Here is a 19,613-nt window from a genome sequence, read left to right as displayed (position 1 = left end):
GCAATTCACCAAGGCTCCTTCGACAACACCTTGCAAACCTGCAACCTCTACCACCTAGAAAGACAAGGGCAGCAGATGCAAAGAAACACCACCACCTGCAAATTTCCCTCCAAGTTGCACACCATCCTCACTTAGAACTATGTCACTGTTCCTTCACTGTCGCTGGGTCATCACCGCCTTCTCAAGGGAAATGAGGGATGGGCAATAAATGCTGGCTTAGCCAGCGACGCCCACATCCCATGAACGAATAAACTTTTTTTCCCCAGTGAATAGACCAGCAACTGGAAAACATTTTAGAATGTATTGGCACAAAGAACACTGCAGTTAATTAAAATAACCAAGAATGTAACACAGAAGGCGGCAATATGTACAATGAAGAGATGGAAGATCACAAATACTCGTCCTTGTGTGTCAATTGCCTCGTCACCTGATTTCTATCCTATTTTTGCTTGGCCATTAAACAAAGGAGAACTATTTCAATTCTGATCGGCATGATTTCCCATTTATGAAGCTACTTGAAGACATTTTATCATAGTAACATAGGTATTGTGCAACACAAAAAAACTGAAGTCCATTTAGTTTGCCATCTATCACCTTAGAAGTTGCACAGTTGAAAATTAGAGTTGTGGACTACTCATAGCAATTAATCTCTATCAATTACTCTACAACAGACCCAGACATGACATGAGGAAAACTCCAGTGGTGGACAACTTCGGGAACCGTAAGTCCAAACTCATCTGTTTCCTCCCAAGGGTACTACTACACTTACCAAGTTAAATCTCAAATTACTCGTGTTATTTTTGGAAAGAAATTGAATTGATATTTGAATGGATCAATAATCATGGAGCCGAACCTGCATCAGAGATTGACCGTTTGCTGAATAAAATGTAGTTTCCTTCAGATCAGTTTTGAACTTACCCCTTTCGGGTTCAGTGTCCTTTGGTTCCACTATTCTGGATAAGGTGAAATACCGTGTCATGGTCTACACAATGTAATCTATTTCCTTTAGAACCCTAAAAGCAGCAATCATATCACCTCCCAACCTTCTCTTCTCCAGTGAGAACATACCCAACTTTACACAAGCGCTCCTCATATTCCGATCCCTCTATCCCGATCAGATCCTTAAGAATGAGAAGATACATCAGTACTTCAAGATAATACACCACAGAATGGTAGGGTGTAGGTTTGTAAGTTCATGATACTGGTCAGGTCACAAAGAGGTGGAAGAATGCTTTCTGATCCTCCCTGAATGGGGAAGCTCCCAGCCTCCAGCACCAAAGCATGGACCTGTAACAGAAAGTCACCATATGAGGGATTGTGGACACAAGTCTGCATCCTTTCATTCTGTGGCACCTTGTACTGTCTGGGCCTCAGTCATCAACTTGCGCCTCAAAACTGGGAAAACTACTCTAAGAAATCTGAAAGAGGTAAAATTATAGAAGCAAACCTTAAGTTTTTATCATTTTCCATTTTTATTTTACACCAGAGTAACTGTACACAGCACTGCATCTGTAGGTGCTTTATTGTTTTAGATTTTTGCAGTCAGATTATTAAGAAAACATAAATAAACACAGAAAGGTTGATTGAAAGAGATCACAAGCATTAAGCCTACACAGGACCGAAATGCATTTGGACAGAAATCATCATAATCATTGCTAGCCAGTAAAATTCCCCCAGGTTTATTCCTACTGCATATGCAATCAAATGATGTTCACTGTGTAAGCACACATGGCAAAAAGCCTTTAAAGAATGTCTTTAGTCAACCACAACAGGTTCACACAAGCTGCACGCTTGCAGTCTGAAGATAACTTTGCAAATACTGTAAAGCTTCTGCATTCAAACTTGTGCTGATCATCGATGGCACCTATAGGAGAAATGTATCACATTAATTATCTGATTATGGTACATTAAATCAGTGAATGTAAGTTGATGCACATTATGATAAGCTCATATGCTTTATTGTACATAGGACCCAATTCTCATCTTTCTCTTTGCTAAAATATATATTTCTCTTCTCATGAACCAATTCAATTAACTTCTGGATGTTCAACCAAGACACACTTTTCTAAACAACACAGCAATGAATTGGGAAATCATTCCTTAAATTGAGCTCAATGAATTTCTTTTATAACTTGATATCATATGACAATTACAACACCTGATCAGTACCCCAACGAAGCAATAGCTAACCCAGCACAGACAGGGAATTCAACCTAGAACCTTCCTGGTCTTGAATCCGCCATTCACTGGTAGATTTATTGAGCCAATGCTGGGTTGACCATTGGTATCTGGACATAATGCTCAAATTTCTTTGAGTCCTCTACTTTGGCCCAAATTTCCTTAAACTCTAAACATTGCTCCTTTGAGTTGTCATCAAAACAAGAACTGCCCTATGGTCTCTTGTGGATGATGTCACAAAAACCACACCTGCCAAAATGAGACATTAATTTCGTCATATCGAACATTAATTTTAAACTGCTACTGGACTGAAAAAATAGCTTGGTTGAAAAGACCACTGAAACATAACTGCACATTCTGCATTCTAAAAAACAGTGAAAAAAAAAGACAATGGGAACTGCTCATCTATTCAATTAACAGAGATTGGTCTGGGCAACAGTGATCCACATCTTGGCTGTGTAAGAGACAGCACATGTGTAAGAGACAGCACAACACACTCACCCACTGGGAGCTTTGAAATCCACAAACTGCAAGAGCAGTTGTTCCAAATAAGGGGTTAGTCACATGACTAACCTGCTGGTTAACTTGGAGTTTTGAATTGTGCGCAGAACAGTTGGAAAAGAGATTGCAATTTGAAAACAACAGAGAAGGAAGGTCTCTCCTTCTCTTTCTCTCATGAAGTTCCAGGGGATTCACTGAAGCCATTCAAACCTCAAGAGAAGATGACTCCTGCAGCTAACCAAGTTTGTAAGTGTGCACTGGGCCCCAACGAGAACTGCAAAACAACTGCAATCAAAGACTAATCAAACCCAAAAACCAGTAACTGAACTCCAGCTATTAGTTTAAACGTTTCCCCTTCTTTCTCTTCCTTTGTCTCCGTTTGCATGTGTGCGTTTATCGCATATGCATGCTAGCATGGTTTCGTATTTCCAGTAGTTTTAACCGAATTAGTGTTTTAAGGTTAATAAACTTACACCTTTCTTGTTTAAATGTAAGAATATCTGTTTGGTTGATTTCTTTGCCATTACAATTAGAGAGCGGTGAACAAGGATTGACTGAGGGGAAGCTTAAAACACGGTGGTTTGAAAATTAAACCTTGTTACGACCAAACCAGGCAAATGCTGAGAGGGGAGCCTAGACCCCGACCTCACCGAGTCGTAACAATAACATTAAGTTGAGTCTCATTGCTAGGAGTCAAACAATTTAAATGAGATTTTGTGCATTTGGTGAGTCTGAGCATAAGGAGCCGTGAAGAGAGAGGGAGAGAGGGAGGGAGTTCACTCAGACAGCGGGAAACACTGAAAGCGGAGCATAAAGAGCCCAGGGGGAGAGAGAGAGAGCACGAGCGAGCGCGACTTCACTCAGAGAGCGGGAAACAGCGAGAGCGGAGCTAGCTGCTGCTGCCGCCTCTCTGCCGGCGTTTGGAAAGAAAAGTTGAGGTGTGACATCATAGCAGATTTCAGCTATGAAGAGAGACTAGATAGGCTCGGGTTGTTTTCCTTAGAGCGGAGAAGGCTGAGGGGGGACTTGATTAAGGGATACAAAATTATGAGGGTCATTGATAGGTTAGATGGGAAGAAAGTTTTCCTTAGCAGAGCGGTCAATAACCAGGGGGCATAGATTTGAGCAGGAGGTTTAGAGGGAATTTGAGGAAAAGTTTTTTCACCCAGAGGGTGGTTGGAATCTGGAACACACTACCTGAAGGGGTGGTAGAGGCAGGAACCCTCACAACATTTAAGTAGTATTCAGACGAGCACTTGAAACACCATAGCACACAAGGCTATGGGCCAAATGTTGGAGAATGGAATTAGAATAGATAGGTGCTTGATGGCCAGCACAGACACGATGGGCCGAAAGGCCCGTTTCTGTGCTGTATAACTATGACTCTAGGGAAAGAGATAGGTGATTGGCTGGTGAGTATTTCCGAGTTCTCTAAACGAAGTAGTAAACTGGTGTGTCCTAGCTTTTTTTATGGTAATGTTTATTACGTATTAAGAAGGTTTATTAATATTAGTAAAGGCTTATTAACAGTAGCAAGGTTATTAACTAATAAATAAAGGAATGGCAGGGCTGCTCCAACCTCTACAGCACATGTCCTGAGCTATGTGGCAACTCCAGGATGCTTTTCGTATCCTGGACAACCATATGTGCAGGAAGTGGCATCAGTTGCAGCAGCCTGAACTCCAGGTTTCGGAACTTGAGCAGCAGCTGGCGATATTGTGGTCCATTCGCAAGGATGAGAGCTTCTTGGATAGCACGTTAATAGATATAGTCACCCGACAGCTTAAGAGTATGCAGGGAGACAGGTTATGGGTTAAAGACCTGCTACCCAACCCGAACCCGATGGGACCCAATGACGTGTCGGGCTCAGCTCGGGCCAAGTCCAGGTCGGGCCAGGCACACATGGTAAGTGCTCTGCTGTTAAGTATTGAAATGATAAAACATACCTGAGCTGGGAGTCCGGGAAGAAACTGAGTCTGCACAGTGAGCGAGTGATGTCACTATGACATCATCACGCATGCGCTGCAGCTTCCGTGTCAGGAGGGTCGGGTCGGGTCAGGTCAGGCTCGGGGCAAAATTGGAGGGACTCTGGCCGGGTCAGGCTTGGGTCCGCTGTGGTTCGAGTCGGGTTCTTTTTCCTGACCTGAGCAGGCCTCGAGAATGGGTGACCACCGGACCACAAGAAACAGGAAGGTAGTGTAGGAGACACCTAACTGCACTCACTCTCCAACAGGTATTCAATTCTGAATACTGAGGAAGGTGATAGTTCATCTGGGGAGTGCAGCCAGAGCCAAGGCTCTGCAACGTGGGCGGCTCAGCTACTCAGGGGGGCACAAGGAAGACTGAAAGAGCAATAGTGATAGGAGATTCAATAATCAAGGGAACACAGGCATTTCTGTGGCCGCAGATGTGAATTCAGGATGGTGAACTGCCAACAGTTGTGGTTCACATTGGTACCAATGACATGGGCAGAAGGACAGATGTGGTCCTGTAGAAAGAGTTTACTGAGCTCCCTCAGAAATTAGCAAGCAGGACCTTAAAAGTAGTCATCTCCGGATTACTCCTAGTGCCATGCGCGAATACAGAAACAGAAGGATGTCAGATGAATGCGTGTCTTGAATGCTGGTGCAGGAGGGAGGGCTTTAGATTCTTGGGACATTGGGGACTGGCTCTGGAGGAGATAGGACCTTTACAGGCCGGAGGAGTTGCACCTAAATAGAGCGGGACTGAGCTCCTTGAGGGACGTTTTGCTCGTGCTGTTGGGGAGGGTTTAAACTACTTTAGCAGGGGGATGGGGACTTGAGGGTAGATTTAGTTGGGACAAAATCAGAAACAAAAATGGAATGCAGAAAATTAATGCACGAGTCTGGAAGGCAGAAGAAACAAAGATTAGAAAATAAAAAAAAAAGTTTGGCAGTGCTCAAGGGTATCTACGTCACTGCAAGGAGTATAGCAAATAAAGCAGATGAACTGAGGGCACAGATAGACATGTGGCAGTATGATATCATAGCTATTACAGAAACATGGCTTAAGGAGGGACAAGAATGGCAGCTCAATGTTCCTGGTTACAGGGTTTTCAGACGCAATAGGGAGGGGGATATGAAAGGAGGGAGAGTGGCAATTTATAGCTGCGAGGAGGGATGATATGTTGGAAGGTTCATCAAATGAGGCCATATGGATCGAGCTAAGGAACAAAATAACTGCTGGGAGTGTACTGTAGACCCCCAAACAGTCAGAAGGAGATAGAAGAGCAGATATGTAGGCAAATCTGAGAAGTGCAAAAACAATAGGGCAGTAATAATAGGGGATTTTAACTACCCCAATATTAACTGGGACAGTTTTAGTGTGAATGGAAATGAGGGATCGGAATTCTTGAGGTGCATTCAGGAGAACTTCTTTGGCCAGTATGTAGCAAGTCCAAGAGACGGCACTTAGTTTATAGGAAATGAAAATGGGCAGATGGAAGGTGTGGCAGTTGGAGAGCATTTTGGTGGTAGTGATCATAATTCAGTTAATTTTAACATAATTATGGAAAAGGACAAGGATAGAACAGGAGTTAAAGTTCTCAATTGGGTCAAGGCCAATTTTACTAAGCTGAGTAGTGATTTAGCGAAAGTGGACTGGAAACATCTACTTGAAGGTAAATCAGTGTCAGAGCAATGGGAGGCATTCAAAGGGGAGATTCAAGGGATTCAGAGTAAACATGCTCCCACAAAGAAAAAGGGTGGGATGGCCAAATTTAGAGCCCCATGGATATCAAGGAGCTTACAGGGCAAGATAAGGCAGAAAAGGAAAGCTTATGTCTGACACTGAGAACTCAATACTAAAAAGCCAAGAGGGGTATAGGAAATGGAGGAATGAAATCAAAAAGGAAATTAGGAAAGCTAAGAGAGGACATGAAAGAATATTGGCAAGCAAAATCAAGGTGAACCCAAAGGTGTTTCATCAATGCATTACGAATAAGAGGATAACTAAGGAAAGAGTCGGGCCTATAAAAGACCAAAAAGGCAACCTATGTGTAGGGGCGGAAGATGCTGATATTGTTCTTAATGAATACATTGCGTCTGTCTTCACAAAAGAGAGGGATGATACAGATATTGCAGTAAAGGAAGAGGGGTGTAAAGTATTTGATGTGATAAACATAGGGAGAAAGGAAGTATTAATGGGATTTGCATCCTTGAAAGTTGATAAATCACCAGGGCCAGATGAAATGTACCCCAGGCTGTTAAAAGAAGCAAGAGAGGAAACAGTGCAAGGTCTGACCATCATTTTCCAGTCTTCACTGGATACAGGTGTGGTGTCGGAGGATTGAAGGACTGCTAACGTTGTACCTCTGTTTAAAAAGGGAGTGAGGGATAGACCCAATAATTACAGGCCAGTCAGTCTAACCTCAGTAGTGGGCAAATTATTGGAATCAATTCTGAGAGACAGGATAAACTGTCACTTCGAAGGGCACAGATTAATCAAGGATAGCATTGATTTGTTAAGGGAAGATCTTGTCTGACCAACTTAATTGAATTCTTTGAAGAAGTAATGAGGAAGATTGATGAGGGTAGTGCAGTTGATGTGGTCTACATGGATTTTAGCAAGGCTTTTTACAAGATCCCAAATGACAGACCGGCTAAAAAAAAAAAGAGCCCATGGGATCCAGGGAAATGTCACAAGATGGATACAAAACTGGCTCAGTGACAGGAAACAAAGGGTAATTGTTAACGGGTGTTTTTGCAACTGGAGAGCTGTTTCCAGTGGCGGGCCGCAGGGCTCAGTACTGGGTCACATGCTTTTTGTGGTATACATTTGGACATAAATGAAGGGGGAATGATCAAGAAGTTTGCAGATGACACAAAGATTGGCCGTGTGGCAGATAGTGAGGAGGATAACTGTAGGCTGCAGGAAGGTATCGATGGGACTGGTTAGGCGGACAGAAAAGTGGCAAATGGAATTCAACCTGGAGAAGTGTGAGGTGGTGCATTTGGGAAAGTCAAACAAGGCAAAGAAATACATTATTAAGGGGAGAACACAGAGATGTAGAGGAAATGAGGGACCTTGCAGTGAATGTGCACAGATCCCTGAAGGTAGCAGGGCAGGTCAATAAGGTGATTAAGATGGCAGATGGAATCCTTTCCTTTATTAGCCGAGGTACAGAATACAAGAACAGGGAGGTTATGCTGGAACTGTATAACTCATTGGTTAGGCCACAACTTGAGTAGTGTGTGCAATTCTGGTCTTCTCATTACATAATGGATGTAATTGCACTTGAGAGGGTACAGAGGAGCTTTCCAAGGATGTTGCTGGGACTGGAAAAATGCAGCTATGAGGAAAGATTGTATAGGCTGGTGTTGTTCTCCTTGGAACAGAGAAAGCTGGGGGGAGATCTGATTAAAATGTACAAAAATGTGAGGGGCCTGGATAGAGTGGAGGTGAAGGGCTTATTTACATTAGCAGACAGGTCAGTGATTAAGGGGCATAGATTTAAAGTTATTGGTAGAAACTTTAGAGGGGGGAGGAGGAAAAATGTTTTCATCCAAAGAGTGGTGGGGTCTGGAATTCACTGCCTGAAAGGATAGTAGAGGTAGAACCCCTCAACTCATTTAAAAGGTGTCTGGATATGTACCTCAAGTGCTGTAACCTGCAGGGCTACGGACCAAACGCTGGAAGGTGGGATCAGACTGGGTGGCTCATGTTTTGACTGGCACAGACACGATAGGCCAAGTGACCTCTTTCTGTGCTGTCAATGTTCTATGATTCTATGATTCACATGTGCATTGGTTCACGAAGGCAAGCTACAACATACTGCATTTGAGACGGACTGTCCATCTGATAAATGGCACGAGGCCAATGAATGCAAGTCAGATCATAACTGCAGGGATCAAAACTATTTGCTCCACTTCCAGAAATGGAATGATCAGGATACAACAATTAAAATATACAATTTAGCCACAGCTCTGTCAACATGATACAGCCATATACCCACTCAAAAGTATTGCATATTATCCCGCTAATTTTTTTTAAAAGTTCATTAGACAAAATAGTGAACCCAGAAGACTAACTATTTTACAAATATAACTTTCTTACATAAATACTACAGTTCCTGATGGTTCATTGAGTTTATCTAGTGCGCAGATCAGGTTCACTTCCTGGTCGGTAATGAATTGGCCCGGGTTAGTGACCATGGTATTACAAGTGACCTCATCAATTCTGTGTTACTCATCTGGGATTAGGTTTGATTGCGATGTTCCCCATGGTTAAAACAAAAAAAAAATTCAACAGTGAGGTCCACGAGATATCTAATATCTATGGAATTATGTCCCAACAAGAAACCAACACTGTCAGAAGAGGACAGTAAAAAAAACTGAGAAAGAGAATAAAGCACTTATGCAAATCAGAAACTGAATCTCATGTTCAGAAGCCTCCGGCCCTGCTGCCACAGAATGATATTCTTTTACAATCTGGGCAAGTTTCATCATCTCTAAATTGGTTTTAACCGATTCTAACACCTACCCTGCCTGGACATGCTGTGGAGAGCTTGTGCAGAGACTGGGCAAGATGAACTCTTGGATTGCTCACTGCTGCACCAATGGGATCATGTTCTTTCTTTCCTGCAAATGCCAGCTGAGAGAAAGCTGTCTGATAGCCTGGTGCATCTTCAATATCAATGAAGTGTTCATCATCAGGAATGCTGTCATCTTCAGGCAGTTCAAATAACCCAATAAGAGCCTGGAGTAAAGGAGTCCTGTTTAAAGAGAATAGGTAGGAAGAATCAATGCATTTAACTCTTGGTTAAGTAACTACTAATAACTAACATCATTATGAGTTAAACAACCATCAACTACATTATTTATGTATGTGAAAAGGAAAAATCTAAGAAAAATGATAACATTTAAATTTAACTGATGCGACTTCTCGTTAGTAAACTAATTAAAAACTTCTTGAATTATCATCTCTCTTGCCCATGTAACTACTTCCCCAATAACAAACGCACAGGACATTAACTTCGTTCTTTCCTCATGTCGGTGACATTCCTGAAATTGGAGTGCCCTTAAGACCTTGCCAGCTGTGCAGCAGCCGAGGTCTAACTGCCTCTTAGCATCCAAACAATTTTAGTCTTAATAATAATTTAAGATCAGGTACATTTGGGAGGTTGGCTGTCAATTTAACAGATTCCAAACATGGTTACTCATTCCAAAACACATACAAGCAACTCACCATAGCTTAGTATAGTCGGTGTCCATCATAGAAGGGCATTCTGTTAGGATCTTTGTAATTCCCACTGCACAAATCTTTTTCTCGATCTGTCCAGACACCTTCTGTACCTCTGGAACAACAATTTTTTCCAAAACCATGCCAAACATCCTGCAACAAAACGATAGCCACTTTAGAAAAGGACTTGACAAGTAGAAAGTAACGATTAAACTAAGAAACAATGGTATTTACTGAGCAAGCTATTAATTTTTAAAAGTTGTATGCAAAAATTGTAATTGCTTAAACATTTAAGTCATACAATTTTTTTATTCATTCAGGGGATTCAGCTGGCAAGGCCAGCTTTTATTGCCCATCCCTAACTGCCTCTGAGAAAATGGTGGTGAGCTGGCGATCTTGAACTGCTGCAGTCTGTGTGGGGAAGGTACTCCTAGGTACTGAGTTCCATGATTTTGATCCAGCAATGATGAAGGAACAGCGGTATATTTTGAAGTCAAGATGGTGTGTGACGTGGAAGTAATGGTATCCCCATGTGCCTGTTTCCCTTGTCCTTCTAGATGGTAGAGATCACAGGTTTAGGAGGTGCTGACGAAGCAGCCTTGGCACAGTGCAGCCGCTGAGTGCCAGTGGTGGAAGGAGTGAAAGTTTAAGGTGGTGGATGGGTGCCAAACAAGCTGCTTTGGCCTGATGGTGTCAAACTTCGAGTCTTGTTGGAGCTGCACTCATCCAGGCAAGTGGGAGGATTCCGTCACACTCCTGACTTGTGCCTTGTAGATGATGGAAAAGCTTTGGGGAGTTAGGAGGTGTCACTTGCTGAACAATACCCAGCCTCTGACATGCTCCTGTAGCCACAGTATGTGTGTGGAGGGTCCAGTTAAGTTCCTCGTCAATGATGAACCCAAAGATGTTGATGGTGGGGAATTTGACGATGATAATGCCATTGAATGTCAAGGGAAGATGGTTAGATTCTCTCTTGTTGGAGATGGTCATTGTGTGGTGCCAAATTACTTGCCATTTACCAGTTCAAACCTGAATTCTGTCCAGGTCTTGCTGCACATGAGCATGGACTGCTTAATTATCTGAGGAGTTGCAAATGGAACTGAAAACTATAACTGTAGGCTGATGGGGTGGGTAATTGGCTAAATTGGATTTGCCTTGCTTTTAGTGGATGGAATGTTTTCAGACAATTTTCCACTGTTTTGGATAGATACCACTGTTGTAGCTGTCCTGGAGCAGCTTGGCTAGAGGCAGAGTTAGTTCTCGAGCACAAGTCATCAGCACTACAGCTAGAATGTTGTCATGTTAATGAAGCCTAAAATCTTGGTTCTATTGAGTGCGCTCAGGCATTTCCTGATATCATGTGGAGTGAATCGAAATGGCTGAAGACTGGCATCTGTGATGGTGGAGACCTCAGAAGTAAGCCAAGATGAATTATTCACTTGGCACTTCTGGATGAAAAGTCATAGTAATAGTTCCAGAGTGTCTATGTATTTAGCTATTCACTAATTTTAAACAGCTCATTTGCTAATGAGCTACCTGGATGATTTTATTAAGTAGAAAAGAAACTGTTGAACTTTTTAATATTGACTGAGAAAAAGAGCCATTTTGCATTCATACAGCCTCCGAAAGGAATCCTGGCCCCATTTACGAACTTGAAAACTAGGATTCACCTCTGATAACTATAAACGAGGTACATTGATTTTATTTCTCTTGCTCATCTTCCCAGATCATAAACTTCTTCCGGAAAGTGTGTAAGATTGATGCCACCGAATTAAAATACATCGAAGTCAAAGATGTCAACACCTATAGCATGCCAAACTTCAATCACAAAAATAATTTAGAATGAATTATGAGGGTCAGTTAGAGGTCTGTGCACGCATACCCAGATCTTTTTTTTTTTGGGGGGTGGGGGGGGCGGGGGGGGGGGGGGGCGGGGAGACAAATCCATATCTATTTGCATGCATTTTAAGCTGTTGACACGGACAGATCTTCATGTATTGATTTAGGGTTTCTCGACCAACGAAGTAACAGTGCGAAATACAGTCCTTTCCAAATCTACAAACTTATAAAAAACATTCGAATTATACTGATAAATGACTAAAAATTACAAAGTGCTAGGTCTGTGTTGTTATACCCATGAAGCACATGAACCACAGTTAATTCCCTGTTATATGTTATGGACAGCAATTTACAGAATTGAACTGGTTTTGTATCATAGAAAGGATGTCTTTGAAAGATTGACACTCGTGAACATACAAATGAAAACAAGTACAAAATTAAAGTCTCAAGTAGTGAGCTGAAACTAATTCATGCACAAGGCCATATACAAATCTTTGTGCAGTATCGATGTCTGAATAGGTGCTTATATTACATAAATTTGTCTCGCACAGGAGTAGTGGATTTGTAGAAAAGAAACCCAGAAAAGGAAAATCAATGTTGGGTTCGCACAAAACAGGGAATTAACTGTGGTTCATGTGCTTCATGGGTATAACAATACAGACCTAGCACTTTGTAATTTTTAGTCATTTATCAGTATAATTCGAATTATTTATAAGTTTGTAGATTTGGAAAGGACTGTATTTCGCACTGTTACTTCGTTGGTCGAGAAACCCTAAATCAATACATGAAGATCTGTCCGTGTCAACAGCTTAAAATGCATGCAAATAGATATGGATTTGTCTCTCCCCGCCCCCCACCCCCCCCAAAAAAAAAGAATCTGGGTATGTGTGCACAGACCTCTGTTTTCTTTGCATGCGTAGGCATACCTGCTAAAACATTTGCAGGTGTAAGATAAAGGCAGCAGACAAGATGTCTGTCAATATTGAATCCAAACTGACTCTCATAATTCTAAATTATTTTTGAGATTAAAGTTTTGCATGCTATAGGTGTTGACATCTTTGACTTCGATGTATTTTAAATGGAAACTGGAAATGTCTGGATACAGAAACTAGGGTAAATATGAATTTCCAAAATTCAGTAAAAAAGTTCTGGCAGAGAACGAGATGGCATTGGGAGCAAGCAATAGAGAACACTAGCTCAGATTTGATGGGCTAGATGACCTGCTTCTATGATTAAAATTGAATACACAGGGAACTGATCCAAAACCAGTTGAAACTTAATTCTTGGGGTAGTGGGCAATAATGTTTGTAAAAATTTCTCTGGAGATTAAATGAATGAAGTGCTAAGTGGGAACCAACCATAGGTGTTTGGGGGAGTCAAAAATTGATGGACTGAAAGTTTTTTTTTCATTTTCACTTTTTTCTCACTGGGGACAGATTCAGCTGAATTTCTTCTGACCAAGAAAAGCTGTTGGGGCCATTTCTTGTTTTCAATAAGTAGAATGTGAAAGGTTACACACCATGTCAGTTTTAAGTGTAAAAAGAGGACTTGGTAATGCAGCAGCTATGAAACAAAGAAGAACAGGCTAGGTAGTGGACAAAAGAAGCCTTCAATGGGTGCCAGCAGCTGTTTTGCACACTTCTGGCACCAGTAAGAAAGCTGCAACAAAAAAGAAAAACTATATAAAGTTTATTTTACTTTTCCCATTTCAGCAGCATTGTACCTACTTTGGCTGTATACTGTCGAAGATTTCCTGCAACGCTATTGCTCCATATTTCACTGCGTAAAGGTTAACAAACACCAAGAAACCTAAAGTGCAAAACAAAACAAAAAAATCAGGAATTCAATAAACTGAGAAGATCCCTCCTCTAATAAAAGTGTATCACCCTCGAGCACCAGTATAGCGTGTCAGTGGTGAATTACAGGTTCAGTCTCTCAGTTTCCCATATGGGAATTTGCTGGTTTCAACCATGGAAGCACTGAGTGGGAGGTAATAAACACAGACTTGCAACTTTGCCAAAGGGAGGAGAAAAAACATTTTGTAATGAAGGCCTTATTTAGAAAGGAAAAACTTACTTTTAACAAACTTTGTTGTTTTTGAATTTTGAAGGCGCTGGAAAAGCAAAATGAAGATCTGCTTCCGGTATTGGTGCATGGCATCACTGACAGATGGAAAGTACAAGAACAATTCATGAACACAGTTTATTCAATTGTTAATGCTCAAAAAGCTGTAGAAAATCATCCTATACTTACGGCGGCATGTGCTCAATTATACTGTTAAGCAGGTAGAAGCCCTGATGGTCATTTGCTTTGGATGCAATTAGCTTCTGGAAGACTCCTAGCAATCCTGGCTATGAATACAAAAAAAAACAAGAACAAGTCAGGAAAAAATCCAGTCTATACCTGCATTTTTCTTGTAAGCACTTGTTCAATTCCCTGCTTACCACCAGATATCAATATTGGGCAAGGATATGTATCTATCCTGATGCAATAATTAGTTTCACCTCTTCACTCTTCTTGTGACCACTCAGCATTTGTCCCTTCCTCTGACTGTCAGCTTGTCCTGCAACACCTCTGACACTACCTTTTTATCTTTCTCAGGTGGGGTCACAAATTTATGAAGTGCTTGCAATTCTTCATGTCTTGTAAAATAGCCAACTGATACAAATGCTTTGTGATTTTTATCCCAAGTGTTACAATGAGCTTGCATTTGGTGCACGCATATGAATCCTGCAACATGGTTTGGATATCAGTGAATGTTATTAAAAGGGATGGTCAGTCACTCTTTAGGGTTTGTCTCTTTTACTGACAATTAATGAACTAACTGGCTTTAGCAGTGCTCTACATAACTTTTAACTTTCATGTTGAAATGCAACTCTGCTATCCCAAGAAACCAGTTTAAAATAGTTAAAAGCAGTTGACTGTTATAAAGTGGTCCAACTGAGACTCCGACATTAAACAAACAGATTTCCTATTACACTCAAAATTCCACTCCGCAAATTATGATATATTCTTTTATACCCAACCCAAAATGTGACTCGTTTAACATCAATCACCACCCAACTTCCTAAACACTCCCAGGTAAAATAAACTGACTTTCTCCCTATTATAACGTGATGCAGACTCTCCAGAACACTACCTTTCCCTTCAGGTGTCACAGCTCAAATATAAAAGAATATATGCAGCAGATGGCTACTGCAAAACAAAAATGCTATTATGAAGATAGTCATTACATTGAAAAAGCAGTGTCCAACTTATGTCAATATTTTCTACCTATTCTTTATTACAGTTCAGTGCTTTGTTTTTGTTTTAAAAAATAAAAAACATTACCAGTTATACCATAGGAAAACTGAACTTGGTAAAATTGGCAAGGTACAAGTAAAAAGGTAAGAGAAGAGGATGAGACAGGTATGTACTAAATTAACACAAGTTTTCTTTTGCAAGCCACATGCTGCTCTCCTTGCATCTCTTATGTCCACAAAGATCAAAATAAATTTTGGTCACAAAATCTGTTATTGATGAACATAAGAAATAGGAGCAAGAGTAGGCCATTTGGCCCCTCGAGTTTGCTCCGCCATTCAACTAGATCATGGTTGATCTTCTACCTCAACGCCATTTTCCCACACTATCCCCATATCCCTTGATATCTTTAATATCTAGAAACAAATGCCCCATTTAGATTAATAATTGAATTAAACCCAACTTGTGTATTTCATGATTAATCAAATATCATTTTCAGGTGGCAGGCTGTAACTAGTGGGGTACCACAAGGATCAGTGCTTGGGCCTCAGATATTTACAATCTATATCAATGACTCAGATGAGGGGACCGAGTGCAATGTATCCAAGTTCGCTGATGATACAAAGTTCGGTGGGAAAGTAAACTGTAAATAGGATGCAAAGAGGCTGCAAAGTGATATGGACAGGTTAAGTGACAGGGCAAGAACTTGGCAAATCGAATATAATGTAGAGAAATGTGAAATTTCCAATTTGGTAGGGAAAACAGAAAAACAAAATATTGTTTAACTGGTAAGAAACTGGGAAATGGGATTTGAGTACCCTTGCACGCGAAGCAACAAGTTAACATACAGATACAACAAGCAATTAGGAAAGCAAATAGTATGTTAGATTTTGTTACAAAGGGATTGGAGTATAAGAGTCAATTATATAGGTCTAGGAGAGACATTTCCCTGGCTGGGCTTCAGAACTAGGGCTCACAGTCTCAGACTGAGTGGTCAGCTATTTAGGACTGAGATTAGGAGAAATTTCTTCACTCAAGAATTGTGAACTTTTGGAATTCACCACCCCAGACCTTTGGATGCTGAACTGTTGAGTTTATTCAACACAGAAAGCAACAACATTTTGGATACTGAGTAAATCAAGGGATATGGGAACAGTGTAGGAAGGTGGATTTGAGGCAGATCAGCATGATCTTATTGAATGGTGGAGCAGGCTTGAAGGGCTAAAATGTCCACTTCTGCCTCTATTCCTTATGTTCTTTACGCAAGTTATAAGTACGTGCTTAATCCTGCAAAAACATGAAGCTGATAAAAAGGAGGTGGGAAGAGGCCCTTGAGTTGACAAAGGGAGTAGAAAGAAAACAAAAATCTGCACGTGTGTGGTGTGGAGCAAGGAGAGAGAAGGGAAGGGAAGCCCAAAACATGGAAAACAGTGGCTTTGATGCCAAACTTCCATGTGGAAGTCAACTTGGATGCCAGAAGCTTCTCAATCTTGAACAAACAGCTGAACAGAATATACTTACCCAAATCCTTAGCAAGTTATGTTTATGCTTTCTTCAAAGTTTCTGACAAAATTGCAAATATAAATGAAGTCATAGCCAAATGGAAAAATAATAAATCTAACTTTGATCACAAGACCATTTTTCTAGAAAACACAAAAATGGAATTTAAATCCTGTGACAAGGAAGAATTGGTAAATCGAGACTCCTTGAAAATATGTGACTACAATTGAATTTATAAACTATCCCGTAAATGTCTCAGCGTACAGCTATTCACTTCTATTAACAACATACAAACAAGATATTTTGGACATGACACCACTGTGCAATCATGGCACAGGGCAAGATTGGAATAGATATTCTGCAAGTTTATAGCAGACTATACCAAATACTAAACATCAAACTGAAAGGAAAAAGTACATGTGTTCAATTATAGAAGCATTTTCATTTATAGGTGAAGCAGCATTTGCAGTGCTTGTATAGGGGAGAAAAGTTAAAAAGCAAAGTTGATTACAATAGAGCATCTTCAGGTAGCAGTAGCATCCAGACTCTGACTTCTTGCAGCTGGTTATCAAAACTTAAATGGATGGAGGTAACTTTTAACTCTGGCAGGCAAGTGAAACATGTGGCATTGAATTAGCTGGGCATTATGCCCCTCGTCTGATTTTCATTTCCACTGCAATTTTACGTGTCTGCCTAAGTTGAAAGTTACACTACATATCCCTCACTGGCTATAGCTAATTGTTATGGATTCTTAAAACTTTTAACACTACTGTACATTTTTCACATTTAAATGTGACCTTTTCTGATTCTACTCAGTACTAAAATTGTTCTAAACCAGATAAAACTTGATCAAATAATGCTGATATTGAAAAATGTTTTAAAGAGTTAAAATAATTAAACATACAATTTTATCAGCTGCAGTTGTAGAAATAGAATTTGCTCCTTTCTCCAGGAAAGCCTGAAGTAGTCTGACAAGAGGTGGGATGTTCCCTACACGCTCCCAGAGCACTGGCTGCAACAAGTGAGGGAAGAGAGCCATGTAGCATGGAGAGATATCAGCACTATATATTTCCAGGAGCAGCGACATCACTTGAAACACATAAGGAAGGAATTCTAAAAAGAACAGAGAAAGAAAAAAAAAATCAGCGTTAAGGTGTGCAATGATCTGAAATTTCAAGTTCGTCGAAGCCATCAGAGAAAACTTTCAACTACCAGCCACCTGTTTCTTATCTGAGAAACACAAAATCTGATGAGGACCTTGTGCACCCATTTGCCTGCCTGAATCAACTTTCAGGCAGGCTTTTAAATGGGTGCTCAGTACTGTCACCCAACATAGGAAGGATACTGTTTAGCTATGTAAAGAAGGGTCCTGCCTCTGTTTTAGGACTCCAACTGAAACCTTTAACGAGAAATGGATGAAGTGTACGGGTACATGCCAGCTCAACTTTCTCCATGTGTGGAAAGACCGAATAGGTGGTTCATTATTGAAAAAAGATTTTTTGCGGCCACGAGTTGCAGAAACAGTACACTTGTCCAACAAAATCAACAAGCCTGCAGCCAGCCTATTTTCGCCAGCCCCAACATCCACCTCATTTTCCACCTGCCCCACAGGCCTAACCTGCCAGCCAGCTACATTTGCTCAAAGACCAGTAGCTGCAGCAGAACATCTTATTGGCACTTACAGCGCGTAAAACAAAAGTTAATGAGCACCTCCCAACTGCTGTGTTGGGTGGGCACACCACCGATATCAACCAGCAAGGGACTCGCATCATCTCTCTACTGCTCTCGTAATGGCTCAGTGAGCTTCTGCAATGAGTGACTTGAGGCATACAGACCAAGAAAGTCCCAGATTTGATCTCCAGCCTGTACTTAGTTAGCTGATCTTAGCTGGTATGCGAACAACAATTTCTCTCAGATTCTCATCGCTCCTGCTTTTCTTTCCATTTTAATGCAATGTCAGTCAAAAAAGCACTGTAATCCAAAAGTAAATTCATTGTGTAATAACTGGAATTATTTGAAACAATACTCACCTTGCACATCATTCTGCAAGATCTCTGTGAACACTGGGAAGAGAGCCTCTTCAAAACTTCTCACAGCGACAGGGTTTGCCTTGCATGTTATACGCACAGACAGGCAAAGAGACTCAAACAGGTAATGGTTGAAGTGTGGCTTGCTTGGATTCTAGGACAAGATAAAATTCAAGTCAATGTTGACGAACAGATATGTAAACAAAGAAGGAATACATTTTAAAGTCAAACCAATGAGCAACTGAACAGATCATCTGTTTTTGATTGCGTTAGTTGAATGGAAATATGGACTAGAAGGCAGAGAACGCCCTGCTCTCCTTCAAAATAGCGCCATGGAATGTTAAATGCTCACCTGAGCAATCCGACATGGCCTCAGTTTACTATCTCATCCAAAAGACTGAACATCTAACATTGTAGCACTCGCTCAGTACTACCGCAAAATATCAAGTCCATATTAAGGCTTAAATCCAAAACACTGATTCAGAGGAGAGTGCTACCAACTGACCAAAACAGCAACAATGATACAGTACCTTCATCAGTGAATGGCTCTTAAAGTATTACATCTATGCAAGAGCAAATAGGAATGACAATACTGCATTGAAAGATTGGTCTTTGGATCTTTTCTTCAGAGCACATAATTTCTGAAGAGTTTAACAAATGGAAGAAAGGATCAAATACACTCAAAATCCATCTTAAATGAAAGAAACCAAATTGGAATCACAAACTGGATACTTCACCTTGCTAACTAGTAACAGCTTCTGTGTTAGCTGGGAAATCAGTGTGGGAACATAAGGAACAATTGCTTCCTGGAGAAGGGAGAAGCTTCGCATAATGGCTGTCAATAGAAAGAGACCATAATTAGATGTTCTTTTCACAGGCTATGCATCCATCCTTGTGAAATGGGTCAGCAGGCATCCTGACCCAACACTTCTACTTGAACGAGTTGCTAGGAAAATTGATAGCCAAACAGTGACTTGCCCACTACAGTGGGAGGTGGAATGCAACATTAATCATCGTAACTTTCTTGTGTCTCAAATGCCTGGATAGCTTTGGAGCAATACACCTCCCCTGTGCACTCTCAGGTACAGAATGGTATGTGGCACAAGGGGGCGAAAGAGGGAAGAGTTT

General features: G+C 41.0%; 1 protein-coding gene across 2 annotated transcripts in view; it reads right to left on the bottom strand.

The window, feature by feature from the left end:
* Positions 1-1,464: 1,464 nt before the first annotated feature.
* The window catches only part of cse1l (CSE1 chromosome segregation 1-like (yeast)), a 54,335-nt gene continuing 36,186 nt past the window's right edge, over positions 1,465-19,613 (bottom strand). For both annotated transcript variants that reach the window (XM_068048263.1, XM_068048264.1), the window contains exons 17-25: positions 19,223-19,320; positions 18,489-18,639; positions 17,363-17,571; positions 13,972-14,069; positions 13,795-13,880; positions 13,446-13,527; positions 9,886-10,032; positions 9,181-9,412; positions 1,465-1,864 (exon numbers count right to left, since the gene is read on the bottom strand). In XM_068048263.1, coding sequence (XP_067904364.1) covers positions 1,775-1,864; positions 9,181-9,412; positions 9,886-10,032; positions 13,446-13,527; positions 13,795-13,880; positions 13,972-14,069; positions 17,363-17,571; positions 18,489-18,639; positions 19,223-19,320 — 1,193 coding nt within the window. In that variant the 3' untranslated portion in view covers positions 1,465-1,774. The remainder of the gene's footprint in view (positions 1,865-9,180; positions 9,413-9,885; positions 10,033-13,445; positions 13,528-13,794; positions 13,881-13,971; positions 14,070-17,362; positions 17,572-18,488; positions 18,640-19,222; positions 19,321-19,613) is intronic.

The sequence above is a fragment of the Heterodontus francisci genome, chromosome 16 (genome assembly GCF_036365525.1).
Source record: "Heterodontus francisci isolate sHetFra1 chromosome 16, sHetFra1.hap1, whole genome shotgun sequence".
NCBI classification, from domain to species: domain Eukaryota; kingdom Metazoa; phylum Chordata; class Chondrichthyes; order Heterodontiformes; family Heterodontidae; genus Heterodontus; species Heterodontus francisci.
The sequence above is the reverse complement of the archived record's forward strand: the minus strand, read 5'-3'. Positions and strand labels throughout refer to the sequence as shown.